The sequence below is a fragment of the Trichosurus vulpecula genome, chromosome 7 (genome assembly GCF_011100635.1).
Source record: "Trichosurus vulpecula isolate mTriVul1 chromosome 7, mTriVul1.pri, whole genome shotgun sequence".
Lineage (NCBI taxonomy): Eukaryota > Metazoa > Chordata > Mammalia > Diprotodontia > Phalangeridae > Trichosurus > Trichosurus vulpecula.
In genome coordinates, this window is record NC_050579.1 from 113,387,007 (window position 1) to 113,403,791 (window position 16,785).

Genomic DNA, 16,785 nt, shown 5'->3' on the forward strand with positions numbered 1-16,785 from the left:
CATAAAAAACAAATTAAAATAAAAATAACATGCCAAGGGTACTAATGAATCAGACAAGAGCGTGATAATGAATATTCAACAAAAGAAAAAGGGAAGACATTTAATACAATTAAATCATACCTTTGAAATGTTATGCTCTTTGCATTTGTAACAATTTACCCAGAATTAAATAAGTGCTTGAGTAAATAAAAACCATTCCCAGGTAGACGGGATATTTCTGAGACATAGAGGTGAAGCTCATCTTTAAGCAAGATCGAGAAACTAGAACTTACAAATTCAATGTCAAAGTTACCAGGTCAATAAATTAGTAGGTAGCTTCGGAATCACACAAAGACAAGTCCAAGTCATTAACCTTAAATTTCTATGGCTTTCGTGTCTTTTAAATCAGTTGATGTTAAGCAGTGTAGACATTCATGAGTTAAGCAGCAGTAAGAGTAGGAAACATTTTAAGGTCCTTTTATGATTTGATTCAATGAGATAAAAACATATGGGAGATGTAGAACCGTAAGAACCCTTGTTGGGACCTTCCTGCAGAGTCAGAGATATTGATCTGGTCTCTATACAATCATATGCATTTATTCATTTCCGCAGGAGGAAAAATCATCTAACAGAAAGAATTAGAACCTGGCCCATATCAATATCACTCACCTGACCATGTAATTGTAAAAAGTTGGGGGAGTTGGGTGGGGAAGAGGAAGAGTACACTGATTATTTTTGTTCTTTCTGGACTAGAGCTGCTTCCTTAAGAAAAATAAAAGACTTCTTTTTTCTTTAAGACAATTATTCACAAGCATCTATTTATGCTGTCATTTATCAGGCTGCCAGAGAGGTTCAAAGGGATTTACCTTTCCTTTAGCATTTGATTGGTGTATTGGAAGCAAATGACAGCACACAGAGTTAAAATATTTTGCAGTTTCCTAAAAATATTTTGCTGAAGTTGGAACTAATTCCCAGAACCCATTTCCAATTATCTTGAAGTTTCTGCACCTGGGTGAACAACAATCCCTTGACAGATTATTTAATCGAATACAGTGTGGCACTTTGATTTAGCTCATGCATCTAAAAGAGATCAATATATCAAGCAAAAATGATGGCTTCAATTTTCCCAAGAGAGTTTCATTACTAGAGCATTTCTGTCACATCCGAACAAGACTAACTAACCTCTTTTTACATCACCTAGTGACAGTACAGTTGAAGTTGTTAGGTTCTCTTGCAATATCTTAAAAGAAACAGCAGGCTTAGCTGCTTGGTTTTGTCACACAGTTTACATGACATTACTCAGGAAATACTTAAAGGCACAATCTGATAGTTGCCTGTTTCTTCCTAACATGAGGACAGAATGTAAATTTTACATTTTGATGTGTGGTTATTTAGCCTATATTCCATTGTTTTTTCCTTAAAAGTATTTTTTTTCCTGTAATATGTAGAGATAGTTTTCAACCATTCATTTTTGTACAATTTTAAGTTCTAAATTTTTCTCCTTCTTTCCCAAGTGAGCAAGGAATCTGATATAGTTTATAAATGTACAATCATGTTAAACTTATTTTCCACATTAGTCATGTTGTGAAAAAAGAATCAGAACAAAAGGGAATAACCACAAGAAAAAACAGAAAACAAAAAAAAAATAAGAAAATAGTATGCTTCGATCTGCTTTCAGACTCCATAGCTCTTCCTCTTGCTGTGGTTAGCATTTTCCATCACAAGTCTTTTGGAATTATCTTGGATCATTGTATTGCTGAGAAGAGCTAAGTCTATCAAAGTTAATCATTGCACAATGTAGTTGTTGCTATGTACAGTGTTCTCCTGGTTCTGTTCTCTTCAGAGAAGCAACAGTTCGTGTAAGTCTTTGCAGGTTTTTCTGAAATCCACCTGCTCATCATTTCTTATAGCACAATAGCATTCCATTATATTCATATACCACAATTTGTTCAGCCATTCCCCAATTGATGGACATTTCCTCAATTTGAAATTCTGTGCCACCACAAAAAAAGCTGCTATAAATATTTTTGTACATGTGGGTCCTTTCCCCTTTTTTATGTTCTCTTTAGAATACAGACCCTACTAGCAGTATTGCTGGATCAAAGTAAAGCACAGTTTTATTTCCCTTTGGGCATAGTTCCAAATGGCCCTCCAGAACAGTTGGATCAGTTCACAACTCTACCAATAATGCCTTAGTGTTTCAATTTTCCCACATCTTCTCTAACACTTATTTTCCTTTTCCATCATAATAGCCAGTCTCATAAGTGTGATATGGTACCTCAGAGTTGTTTTAATTTGCATTTCTCTAATCAATAATTATTTAGAGCATTTTTCCCAGGACTATAGCTAGCTTTAATTTCTTCCTCTAAAAACTGCCAGTCTATATCCTTTGACTATTTATCAACTAGGGAATGACTTGCTACATCCCATTTTCAATAAAAGGCAAAATACTTAAACAGTCAGAATCGTTCCAAATAATTATTGTTGAAAACTTTATTTAGCTTTCCTGCTCTTCCTCTTGACTTTCTTATTCACCTTAACATAAATGGCATTCTCTTAGTAAATGAAGCTCAATATTTCACTCACCTTGCTTGAATATACATGTTGAATGTACATGTTGGTGTTATGATGAATGTGGGCAAAGACAAGACACTGTCTACTGTTTATTGCCCCACAGATGTCTTTCATGAGACAAATGTAAGATGTGCAAATTTACAGACATTTCCACTCAAAATATTTATATGGACTATTTGTGCCTGACCTGTGGTAAACCCTTCCAAGTTCTTATTGGTCATTTATTGGTCAATTATTGGTCATCAGCCACAGTTGGATACACTGTACCTTGAGCCAACATAGTGATGTCATTTTGTCCTCCTCAAGAACAAAGAACAACAGCCAGCCAACCAGATGTCTTTCCTAAACTGTTTTTAAAACATTCTGTCTTGCATTACAGTTATTCATCTACTTATCTAAACCTCAGGGTTATATTTCAAGAAACTTGAGGACAGGAAAAATATTTTATTAATCTTTGCAACTAATTCATGACTTAGCACACAATGTGTGATATCCAGTAGCTACTCATCAAATATTTGGTAAATGTCTACTAATGACTAATGATAACCAAAGAAATTAACAAAATATGTCCACTGGTTTTTTTTTTAGTTATTTTCAGCTAGCTATTCTCAAATATTACACATGTACATTTCTATTAAATCATTTGCAAAACATAGCTGTTTCTCTTTTAAAAAAATGGCACTGATGTTTGTGGAAATAACTGAATATGTTTGAAAATATTAAATTGAACAATTGAATATGTATTCTGGAAACAAAGCTGGACCATGTATTTAATTTCTCACTTCCAAATACAGCAATGTAAAAGGAAATTTAAAAAGATATATATACTAAAATAATATTTAGGCATACTAGAAGAATCCATTATTAAATCAACCATTGTTAAACCATTATTATTAATTATTATATTAATATTATATTAATTACTGATTAATTTAGTTACTAATTAATTATAAAAATTGTAGCTGCTAATTAACTATCTGTCATAAAGCAAAACAAGAAAACTCTATGATGTTCTCCATACACTACCTGGTTTAACAAATGATCGTTTACAATTTCTATATTTTAAAGACAAATAATGACCCAAGGGTTAGTGTTCTATACCATAGTCATTAAACTGTGAATGAAATAAAAAACTTATTACAACAAAGCCAGGAAGTAATAGATATGCCCTCTGACCTTCAATGATAAAATGTAGAGGGGGAAGAATTTTGAAGAAAGCCATGAGGAACAGCCATTAATTTGCAACAGAAAACTGTAAAAACTCTAAAGTACATCTTACAAAGAGAATAAGTAAGTCTTTAAAATGTAAATTAGGTGTTATCTCTTGGCACATCTCTAACATTTCAAATGTTTTTGAAAATATTTCTCCATTTAGTGACACATTTGTAATAATAAAGACTGATGCAGTTAAACTTTTTGAAATTAGTCATAATTAAAGTTTTCATTTTTGAAAAAATTCTACTTTGCCTACTGAAGGTAATTGTTTCTTACCTGTTCTTCCAACAGTTCCTGCCATAATACATTAAGCTCATGCAATCTGTTCCAGCGTTCCTCAGTCCAGCGGCAAACAGCTGTCCAACGCTCACCAAGTTTCTGAAAAAGAGATGAAATTTTTCCTGAGTGAACCTAAACTTGCAGGTGTAGTGATATCATCTCAAAAACAATGTACAGCTCTTCAAGAAACCTTTTATTGTTATTTATCTAGGAAGCAACTAAATTCATGACTATTTAATATATAATCTTATATCCCAGTGGAGTTTTAAAATTTTGACATATTTTCAGAATGGAAATTTCAAAGAATTCTCTTTATAATCTAATTACAAAAAAAGTTATTGAAATGCCCATCATTGTCCATAATGTTGTTTGTTTTAAATTAGTTATACTGATATCTTTTTTTAACCTCACCTTCATTTTCCAATATGTCCCTCCTCTACCCACATAGTCATACTTCAAATAAAAGAACAAAAGAACAAAAAAGAAAGAAATTCAGTAAAAGTTAGCAACATAAAAGTAAAATCACATAGTATATTCAGTGTTATATCCATAGTATCTTCTACCTCTGAAACAAAACTGGAGAGTACAGTACAATCTTATGTTTCTTCTGAGAAAAATCTGTCACTTTATTATATAGCACTTGATTTCTACTATATTGTTGTTCTGTCCACGTGCATTGTTATGGTAAGTTGAATACATTGTTTAACTAGTTGTACTCACTTCACTTTAGGTCTTACTTAACCATGCCTCCCTGTATGCTTCATATTCTTCATTTTTAACAGTGCAAGGATGGTTTATCATATTCATGTATCATAATTTGTTTAGAAATTCCCTAATCAATGGGCATCTAATTTATTACCAAAGCTTTGGTACTATATAAAATGGTGTTATAAATATTTTGGTGTATATATTATACTTTTTATTTTGGCCCCTTGGGGCATACAGTTTGAGGGCAGATAGCAATGTAGAAAAAAATGCTGGACTTGACAAGTGTGGGGTCTAGTTCAACTTCTAACACATACTTTGTGACCATGGGGAATTTACTGAATTTTGCTGGAGCTGAATTTCTTCATCTAGCATCTGTATATAAAAATACCTGAGACTATCCTCACAGGACTTCTGGGATGTTAAAATGTCTTGAATAACCTGCTAATTTTGGCAATTTTAATTATCTTTTCTCTACCATGTACAAACCAAGACATGATTGTAAGACATGCCTACATTTGTATTTATAGGCAACAATATAAAATTGTACAAAAAATTGCCAGCCTAGGTTTACTAAAAGATTATGCAAGATCATACAAGCATAAGAGTTAGAGCTAAAAAGGCAAAGTGAGAGCATCTGGTCCAGGACTTCTTTACCTTTTTTTGTGTCACCAGCCCCTTTGGCAGATTGACAAAGCCTATGAAGCATATGTCAAAATAATCTCTTAAAATGTAGAAAAATAAAAAATTACAAAGAATTATACTGAAATACTGAAAGAGTACTGAAATAATTATTAAGTCCTTTTAAATTATTATATACTCAAGTTCATTGACTACTGGGTAAAAAAACCACTGATCTAGTCCAAATTTTGGCAAAGGCCCAGAAAATGTGATTCCCCCCAAGGTCATACAAGCAAAGATTTTAAGTAGCAGAGGCCAAATTCAAATTTAGGTCTACTGGCTGGAAATACAGTGCTTTTCTACTACAGTCATTTATGTTAATAAGAGTATTAAATGTATCCTCACATTTCGACATAAGAGGAAAAAAAATCACCTTTGTCTGAAGATATTTTCCCTCATTTTAAATTAACATTCAACAGAAGTTAATACTTCTATTTCTTTTTATATTGCTTCAAACAATATCTTCAATAATTCAACCACTTTTCACTTATGTTTGCTCAGTTAGGTCACAAGGATCAATATGATTTTCTAATCAGGCTTAACATTGGGAGGCTTACTTAACTATATTTATTGAAAAGAGATTTTGAAGGTTTTAGCTATGTAAGGAGAAGAAAGGCTCTTTTACTGTCAAATGCATTGAGAATTAGGGCAGTGAAGTATAAGCTTGGCAGGGCTGGCCCACTTAATTCATACCCCCAAAAAAAAGGATTCCAAAAGTTGAATTTATGTTATGCTAAATGTAGAGAAGTGGGTGGACATTTCAATCAATCAATTTCAGTCAATAAATCAAATACTTCAGAAGGGCAAACAGTGCATGGCCCAGAGCAGGTGTTTTTATCAATGCTCATTGACTGAATGATTGATGCAAGTAAAAACATCTAATAATTAGACATGTATAAAAGCAATATGGGCCGCTCCTGGAAGGAATGAGGTATGAACTAATGGAAGTCATCAACAGAAGATTATTTGACAAGAACATTGTAGGAGTTCCTGTTCAAATACAAATCTACCTAAATGTTCAGTGGGTAAAAGAGCATGGTCCTTTCCACCTCTAACTTTGTAAAATAATATCACATGGGCAATGTAATATCTATCAGAAAATCCACAGTTCACCCAATCGAAACCCCTCAACTTCTCCAAAAGTCATCAACATCTTAGCTTTTAAAATACAGGAAACACTATGTTCAAAGAGCAATTGTTAGAGCTTGTCGATGGCCCAACACAAGAACATGCATGTAAAACCTTGAATTGGCTAAGAAGCTAAGAGAGAGATGACAGAGGCTCGAATAAGTACTGAGTCATAGTCCAGATGTTTTATGGGCTCAACTATTTACCTGCAGTTGATCTTCCAAGAGAGCTGTTGCACTTTCTCCACTGTTTTCATCAACAATCACAACCATGTGAGTTAATGAATTTACTTTCACCTGCTCTGTCTCAAGATCATTTTGCAATTCCTAGGGGAAGGAAAAAAAAAAGACCAACTATTATACCCACTCTTGCATATTTTCCCATTTAAAAATCCACTAAGTTTTCATTAGTAATTAAAAACACTTAATGGGGCAATGTATTTAAATTTCCAACCATTAACTTAACGGTTTTACTAATGGAACTAATACTCAACACATCTCTAAATTCCAAGGCAAATCAAGGCAATTTGAAAATCTAATAAATGTCATGAACATTTCCATAAAAAAGTCAATGCTATTTTTCTAAGACCTAACTAAAAGTAAGAATCACAGAAGAAGCCCAGTACGATGGTGAGTGGTACACCAATGATATAAGTAAGAGTATAGATGTCTTCCTAACTTTGCTATTTCTACTGAAGATACCATGATATTTCTAGCCACGTAGATTTCTAATACTGGGGTCATGCTTGATTACTTCACCTCCTACATCCAATAATCGCCAAATTTTGCCAATTCTAAACCTAAAACATTTCTCACATCTGGAACTTAACACACATAGAGCCAACGTCAGTTTTAGACTTTCCCACTTCTCCTCTATCTAATACAATTTCTACAGTTACTGAACTTAAATAAATAAATAAAATAAAATAAATCCTGAAACACAGATCTAACCATGTTACACTCACCTGCTCTGTGCTCCCTACTGCCTCATAGACAAAATACAAACTTTTCTTTTTGGCACTTAAAACCTTTCACAGTCTGTATCCAAATAAACTTTAAAGATTAATTTCATATTAGTTCCCCTAACCCATTAAATATTCCAATCCAGCTAGCCTGCTTACTGTTCCCCATGACATTCCATCTTCCACCTCCACACCATTGTACAGTGTTCCCCACAACTGAAAGGCTCTCCCGCCCTCACCTCTGCCTCTTAGAAACTCTAGTCAAAACCCAAGAAAAGTACAACCTCCCACAATAGCCATTTCCTGATCTCAGTTTTTGTTGCCCATGCCCTGCTTAAAATTATTTAGTATCTAAGTTGCAATAATGTAGTACTTTGCTATTTGTATACATGTTCTCCAAAAGTAAAATCTAAATTCTTTAGGGGTAGGGAATATTTCATTTTTTGTTATCACATTCCCCATGCCTGACAGGTAGCAGACATTTGATGAATTGACTGATTAATTAATTGAGAAATCTAAGAAGTACTGAATTTGATTGCAGAAGTATATAGAATCAGTGTCCACACAATTTAGTGAAATTACAAATGAGCAATCACAGAAAAGTCCAAAGCTGTATCCTAAATGGGGGGGCTACAGAGACAGTGGAGTTTCTAGTAAGTTTAGAGATTCGGGAGCAAAGGGAAAAGACATAGAACTGGAAAGAACCGAAGGAAATCATTTAACTTCTTTCAGGTTCTTTCATCACCATGACCACCCCCCCCAAAAAAAAAGAGATAAGAAAAAAACATATCCCGTTATTTCCACAATTCAGAGGATGCATTTATATGAGTAAAAAGTAAAAATTCTCTCCTTTAGCTTCCTTGCCTTACAAATATTCTTGACCAATAAAAGAAAAAAGGACATGAGACTACATACAAGATCATGAGACAATGAAATACCTCCTACAAAGCTATGTATAGCAGATACCTTAAGTTTTCCGTTTCAATAAAAAGTAAATGATCAACAAAGACTACACTTAAAAATCAATGTCTCATAAAAATAGTAATGTATTTATGCAGTAAAGTATTCCATTCCATGAATATAGACCATCATTTCCTTAGCTTTATTACTGCCAGTCACTAGCAAGTTCATGGTTCCTGACCTTAACGAGGAGCCACTGTCTGACCATTCCTACGGAAGAGATAAAACATTAATGTCCATTAAAAATACTAAGGCTACAATGAAGTGTTGTTCTTTTCTTCCACACAGTCCATTCCTTCCTCTGCATACAAAAGAATAAAATAAGGAGTGAGAGCACACAGATTTTCCCTGAAATTTACCCTCAGTTTCTAAACAAAAAGAGGGCATTTTAAGAACTTTCCCCTTTCTGCACTTATGATAGAAACCAGTGAATTTTTAGAACACTAAATGCTGCATCTCGTATTTGATATGGTACACAAGAAATATTAGACAGATTTACTTTATGTTCTTCCAACTGCTTCTTTAAAGACTGTAAATCACCATCCAAGGGGCAAGTTTCCATCTTCTGAATGCGCTCTTCTGTGAGAGTCAGCCAATCAGAAAGTTGTTGCAACTGCATCTTCTGCAACTCCATGAGTACATCATGCAGCCTGCCCACAGAAGAACATAACACAGATTTACTCCCACTGGCTCTTTCATTGTCAGAGGAAAAATAAAATCCAGGCATCACAAGAGGACAGAATAACACACCCAGTTCTAATCATTTGAAGCAGCACTGAGGATTAAACCTTTGTTCTCTCCATAAACCCAAGTCAATGAAATGCAGGCAAAGAACTGAAATGAGAACCACCCATAATTCATAACAAAATAATTGTTTTCATGAATCAGGAATTCCTGTCTACTAAATAGGTGGAAGTTGCTCTGAAATGCAGTTTGTCTCTTACTACACAAGACATGGGCTAAAATGAAATACACCAAAAAAAAAAAACCCACTTCAGAACAACTTTTAAATGATCAAATTGACAACAAAACATGCAAATATTGTCATATTGAACAATTTAAGTGCCTACCAATAAACTATTTTACTCAGAATTAGTTTCTATATTACATCTTTTAATTAGGGTTTTGTTAATGGGTCAGGAAAAAAATGAAGACTGAAGGAAATTTAATTATGCTTGCCTACAGAGAATATTTAATGAGTATTTGGTTTTTCAATCACTGTATTTTTTTTACATGCCATGTAGACTACTTTACTTTTTATTCCAAGAAATAAAATCAGAAGTATCCTGGCTGTAACTTACCGGGACTGCCTATCCATACTCTCTACTCTGAGAGCTTCCCACCGAGAGTTCAGTAGTGTCATTTGTTCCTGAATCTCGATTTCTTCTTCATCTGATAAAGTGCCCTGTGTTATTAGCTGGTTTCCAGCCTGCAGGACACTACCAACACTGCTCTGATGTGCAGTCAACTCCATCATAAAATCCTGGAAAGACACAACATCACTGTGCTTTGTGGGTTGTTCTTTCTAAAGAATCTTAATTGTTAATGTTTAGACATTAGTGCTACAGAATAATACAGTGTCCTCAAATGCAGCAGGCTTTATCTTGTTTATTTCTAGATATTAAGTCTCTGAAAATTGACACTAAAACATTTTTTAATTTTAAACTTAAATACTAAAATACACAACAAGAAAAGAAAAAAAAGCATTGCCATGTGTACAGCAGAACTTAGGAGAAGATTCAAAATACATAGCGATAAATTTCCATTTCGAGAAAGCCTATGTAATAAATACTATACATTGTGTTCAGAGTTGTCTATCTTTTCTTTGCTTCCTTGTAAGTTTTCCTTTGTTCTCTGCTGTGTACTTTTTACTTGTTCTTTTTCAGTCCCTTCCTCCCCCCTTCCCCAAGAAGGCTACAATTAAGCATGGATGCATACATACATACACACATACATACATACAAATGTATACAAACACATACACACATATATACATACGCACATACTTGCAGTTACATACATATAAATATACTTAGATATCAATAATCATCCTCATAAAGAGACATACATTCATGTGCATCTATGTAAAACCATACTATGTGTCTCTGAAAGTGGATAACATCTTCCTTCGTAGGTTCAAGTCTTTCCACATTTCTCTGTGAGTTTACCAACTCATCATTTCCTATACCACATCAATATTCCAACCTTATAGTATCTATTTATTTTAAATAATATAAAACAATATTGATTAATTGGCTAAAATATAGTGTAGTTTCCCTATTTTTCCCTTTTGATTAAATCTATTTTAATTTTAACTTTGTCTGAAACCATTACTATCCATTTTTGCCCTAATAAATTTTATTCGTGATCTTTATTTTGTTCGAAAGTATCTCTTATTTTCTATCCCTCCTGACTCCTCTACTTTGCTTCTACCTAATATCTTATCCTCCTATTACTTAACCTACCCTCCCACTAAAGATTCCTCCTTTATACTCTCCCCCCTCCCTGTCTCTTTAGCCTTTTCTTTCTTTCTGAATTAAGAAGACTTTTATGCCCTTCTAGATATATGTGTATTGTTACCTCTTTAACCCTGGATTTCAGATGAGAATAGGGTTCTAGACCTCCTCCCCCATCTAAATCCTGTGTCAGTTCTTCCTTTCACACCTCATTTGCGTAAGATAATTACTCTTTTTACTTTTCCCCAGATAGTTTACTTTTAGTATCACATCATACTCAGCTCTACCCCATTCTTTCTTCCAAACTACCCAATTACTAACAACAATCTTAGAAACACGATTTGCATTTCCTCAAATAATAAGTAAACAATCTGTCCTTATTGAGTCCCTTGTAATTATTCTTTGATGTTTACCTTATATTTCTCTTGGATCTTACATGTCAAATTTTCTTTTTGATTTCAGGTCTTTTTGCAACAAAATCCTGAAAGTCTGGCAATTCAATGAATATGCATTTTTTTCATTCACGATTATGCTTAACTTTACTAGGTATGTTATTTTTGGCCACAACTCCAGCTCTTTCGCCCTGCAATATACAGTGTTTCAAGACCTGTGGTCTTTTAGTGTAGCCATTGCTAGGTCTTATGTAATTCTAATTGCAGCTCCACCATATTTGAATTATTTTTTTTTCCTTGTTGCTCATAATATTTTCTCCTTGACCTGGGGGTTTTGGAATCGAGCTATGATATTCCTGTAGGTTTACCTTGTAGGATTTCTTTCAGGTAGATTTTTTGATTGGTGGATTTTTCCTATTTCTATTTTCCCCTCTAATTCCAATGCTCCAGGACAATTTTCTTTAATTACTTCTTGTAATATTGTATCAAGATTATTTTTTTGATCATAGCTTTCAGGTAGTCCAATTATTCTTATGTTTTCTCTTCTTGATCTGTTCTCCAGATCAGTTGTTTTTCTTATGAGCAGTTTCATTTTCTCTTCTACTTTTTTCATTCTTTATATTTTGTTTTGTTATTTCTAGGTCTCTTGTAACTTTGCTGGCTTCCTCTTGACCATTTCTAATTTTCAAGGAGTTGTTTTCTTCCTTAAGATTCTGGATCTCCTTTTCTAGTTGGTTGACTTTCTTTTCATTGATTTCTTGTTTTTCTTGGATTTTTCTTATTTTTTTTTTAATTTTTCCCCAAACTCTCTTTTTTAATTTTTTAAAGTCTTTTTAAAGTTTTTCTATGAATTCTTTTTGGACAGATGACCATTTGATGTTACTCTTTGGGTTAAGAGAGGCTTTTTTTGCTTCTATATCCACCTCTGAAGATGACTCCAGTCTTTTCTATTCCCATAGTAATTTTCAATGGTTGGGTTCCTTCTCCTTAGCCTACTCAGTTGTTTTTCTTTTTAATAGCAGCTTCTTATTATAATCACCTTCTAGTCTTGGCGTATGATGGATAGTGTCTCAGGCCTCAGATCCTCCTTCAGTTTTCCCCTCTGGTCTGGAACTGAAACTGAGTATTCCACCTTCCTGTAAGTGCCTACATCCAGCAGCAACCCCTACCAAGTGCTTCTGCACTCACCTGGCATATATTGATTCCTTCTTGCCCAGGACCATGTCTCAGCAGCACAGGTGTGCTTGGTATCCCTTATCAGTAGAGGTTCCCTCAATCTTCCCCTGTTCAGAAGACCCAACTCCTCACACTGTCCAAGAGGTGAAAATTCCTGTGGCTGGGGCCAAGGCTACTTCCCAACCCAGTGAGCCCACATGCACTGTTTCAGTGGAACTCACCTGGAGGTGTACACTTCACAGGGACCAAACCTCAGATCTTCTTTGGTTGTCCCAGGAAGACCACTGTTCTGCACCCAACTACTATTTATTTTTACTGCTCCATGTTCCTCCTGAGGTGCTATTTTATCTTAAATGGGTATGAATTCTGGACAGCTTGGAACTTTCTGACCTACTCTATCATCTTCCCAGAATCCCCTCTTATTAAAACATTTCTTAGGAAAAAAAATATAAATGGATATTTTTCACTAGTAATGTTAAAGAAAAATAAGAAATACCTCTGTATTTAAGGTTAACACAGAATGTAAAATGATCTTATGAAGCTGACTGTGTAAATCAGGGCTGTCCAATCTTAGGTTTTTATTAATATATTTTGATTTGCCATTTTAGTGAGAGCTCTGCGATACCTCCGCTTTGTTTTCTAAAGCATTTATGTAAATTTCTATGCTTGTAGAGGGGCAGCATTTTGGACAGCCCTAGTGCAAATATAACCATCCCCAGTTTCACAAATCAAGAAACTGAGGCAATATGCAGTTAAACTGTATGCCTTAAGTCAAACTGCTTGATAACGGTAGAGCAAACAAATGAACCCAGTTTTTATGAGTACAAGTCCTGGACTCCTTTACCACAAGTTACACCAAAGGAATTCATAACATGGGAAATAATGCATGAAAACAGGACTGTTTTCAGTCACTTTCATATCCAAAGGAAAGCTAATGAAATCACTTATCAAAAGCCCAACACACAGAACAACTATGCAATCATTAAAACGTTAACACACATACACACACACACACACACACACACACACACACAATGACTATTACAATAATAGAATGGAAACTCTTTGAGGGCAGAACTCTTTCACTTTTGTCTTTGTATTCCTAGCACTCAGTTAAGGGCCCTGCACACAGTGGACACTTAAATATTTTTGGGATTAAATTTCTTTTAATTACTTTTAATTAAATTCAGTCTTTGTTGACCAGATTCCTATCACGAAACAGTTGCTAGCTGAGCGAAATTAAGATTTAAGATGAAACTGAATGTGGTACTTCCTATAGCATGAACAAATAAGAGATTGCATCAAAGAACAAAAAAAAAATGCTCTGAGCCTCCTTTCTTTTGAAGAACATACTTTAAGACCGAGAAAGCTGTGCCTTAATTTTCCAACAGTCTTACTACAACCTACACAATTTATAAGAAGATTAAAATCCTAAATCCAATTCCTATCCTCAGTTAATCATCTGCCTAGAATTTCATAACAAAGTACAGTTTAAATATCACAAGCCTGAAAATATGCCATGACCTTTCCAAAGAGCATAATTTAGGAAAGAAAACAAACACTACTGAAAAGCCTCTGTAATAAAGTAATGAAAACGGTGCCTGATGATTCCTCATAGTAAAATACAGGTACTTACTTCATGAGTAGCAAACTGTTCTTTGACTTGCTCAACATCATCGGAAATGTCATCTTGCTCTTGAAATGTGTCTTCAGCTGAAAGTAGCCACGTCAGAACTTCTTCCAAAGCTACTTGGTAACTATCCAGGTCCATATCCATTTCTGTGACTGTACTGGGGGTCTCAGCTCTAGAACCTTCATGTTCTTCCTCTTCTGGCGCTGCAGCCTGTAAACACAAAAGGGAAAATGACATCTTTTCAACGAACAGAAAAAGGCTTCCTATTGCTAAAGATGAAGCCCTTCAATCAACCAACGAATATTTATAAACATGAACTAAATGCGCAGCCCCATAGTCTGTCTCCAAGGTCTAGTTAGGGAGAAATGATTAACACACAAGAAATGTTCAAGACAAGAAATAATTAAGGAGGTCTATGCTACGGAATACAGATGCTAATGGAGTACGGCAATAAGTAAGGTTGAGAAGAGTTGGAAAAATATTCATATAAGAGGTCAGACTAAAGCTGTATCTTAAAGGAAATACAGGAACTGGAGAACCAGAGATGGAGAAAGGACATTCTGAAGGATCAGCAAAAGACAGGCCTGACACAGAATGAAATATGTTCAGTTGGTGTGTGGTGGAACTTAAAATTAGGTGGTGCCCAGAATAATGCTTTAAACACTCCATATGCCTAATTTCTGATGGAAGTGAATTAAAGCTGGATAGACAGCATAGAACCAGATTATAGAATGCCTTGAAAGCCATGCAAAAAAACTAAATGTCAGGCCACAGAGAAGCATTACAAATTTGATCAACAAAAGGGTACCATAACTCAAATTCTATTTTTAAAAGATTATTCTGGATGGAATATGCAGGACTGACAAAAGTAAGGAGAGGATAAAATTAGAGAAAGCAAAAAGAAGACTGTCACAGTCATCCAACAATAAAGTGATGAGGGGCTCAACGAGGCTTATGAAGTAATAATGGGAACAGAACACACACGCACATACACAAACATACACACGCTCATATAAACACACACATACGACAAATGTTTTTACAAGAAAACTAAAGACTGATGTACTGGATCTAAGAGAGAAAGGAAACTGATGAATCAAAGATGGCTCCAAGGATTCAAGCTTGGATAACTACTTAAAGAATAGTGCTGCTACAAACAGGAACTGGGAAGCTGGGTTGTTCCAAGTATAACAGCATAGGGAGCATATAGGAAAATGCATCTTATTTTACAAAGGAAACCCAAGTCTAGCGACAGTGAGTAATTTGTTAAAGGTCATTTATGAAGCAGCTTGGTGGCATGCAGTGGATAGAACACTGGGTCTACAGGTAGGAAGACCTGAATTCAAATTCAGCCTCAGATACTAACTAGCTATATGACTCTGGGCAAGTCATGACCTTTGTTTGCCCAGGTTTCTGCACCTGTAAACAGGAGCTAATCACAGCACCTACCTCTGAGGGTTTCTGTGAGGTTCAAATTAGATAATATTTTCAAAGTACTTAGCACAATGCCTGGAATATGGTAGATACTATATAAATGTTTATCCCCTTATTAACCTAGCGACAAAGATATATTTGCTTTAAAGTTACTATCAAATAGCCAGATGAAAATATTATCCTAGGATAGTAATGTTGTTCTAAGACTACAACAAGGAAGCAGTGTCCAGAAGGAGACAGGTAGTGATACCATTGGATTCTTCCCCGGTCAATGCTAGGTCACTGAATTCAGTTCTACGCACCTCAGTAGAGGAAATAAATACATGAACTTAGGTATGCCTCCCTCCCCTTTAAATGCTACCTATTACTATTATGCTAGCATGAAACCTACCCCTCTTCCAATCTTCTGTTGTTATGTCAAGGATACCAATAACCATCTTGTCACCCAAATGCATAACTGGGATATCATTCAAGATTGCTAACTCTCACTCACCTCACATGTAAAATCTCATTGTTTGTAGCTCTGAAAAGACCTCTTGCATTCAACAACTTCTCTCTATTCACACAGCCACCAACTAAATCCAGACCCTCAATTTCTCTTGTGTGGATTCCTAATTGTCCTCCTTGCCTCATGCCTCTCTGTACTCCAAACAATCCTCCAAATGCAAATCTCCCTCAGTCAACTAACTCCTTTTCTTTGTTGTAATCCCAGAGTCAGGCACAGAGAAAGCACTCAATAGTTCCCTGATTACAATAAATGGTAGTACCCAAGGAGCAGGCAGATGAGATTAAAGCTTGAAAAGGCACACACAAAAGCTGAAGGGCACAAAACCGAAGACAAATCTGACAGAGCAGCATAAACTTTTGAGAATGAAGGAAAAGCTAAATTCCAGAATTAACTAAAACTTGACCAGAAAAATACCAAAGAATAAAAGAAAGGGATATTTTCAACTATGTTTAGCAGGGAGAAACGCAATTGTGGAGAAGGGAAACACGTGTGCAGTAAGTATTTGGTAAGCCTTCACTATATGTCGAGCATTGTGCTTGGGAGTAGATACATACACAAAACATTCAACTTGGAATTAGAAGTTCTAGTTCTGTCATTAGCTAGGCTTGTTACCTTGATCCAGCTATTTACCTCTCTGGGCTTCAGTCTCCTCACCTATAAAATGAGGTGTTGGTACTAGATGACTCTTCAGCTCATCTACACCT

The 16,785-nt window shown here is 35.0% G+C and overlaps 1 protein-coding gene across 1 annotated transcript in view; it reads right to left on the minus strand.

The window, feature by feature from the left end:
• The window catches only part of UTRN (utrophin), a 467,326-nt gene that overhangs the window by 417,899 nt on the left and 32,642 nt on the right, over positions 1-16,785 (minus strand). The window contains exons 8-12 of the mRNA XM_036766848.1: positions 14,143-14,349; positions 9,784-9,965; positions 8,982-9,132; positions 6,768-6,887; positions 4,045-4,146 (exon numbers count right to left, since the gene is read on the minus strand). Of these exons, the coding sequence (XP_036622743.1) occupies positions 4,045-4,146; positions 6,768-6,887; positions 8,982-9,132; positions 9,784-9,965; positions 14,143-14,349 (762 nt within the window). The remainder of the gene's footprint in view (positions 1-4,044; positions 4,147-6,767; positions 6,888-8,981; positions 9,133-9,783; positions 9,966-14,142; positions 14,350-16,785) is intronic.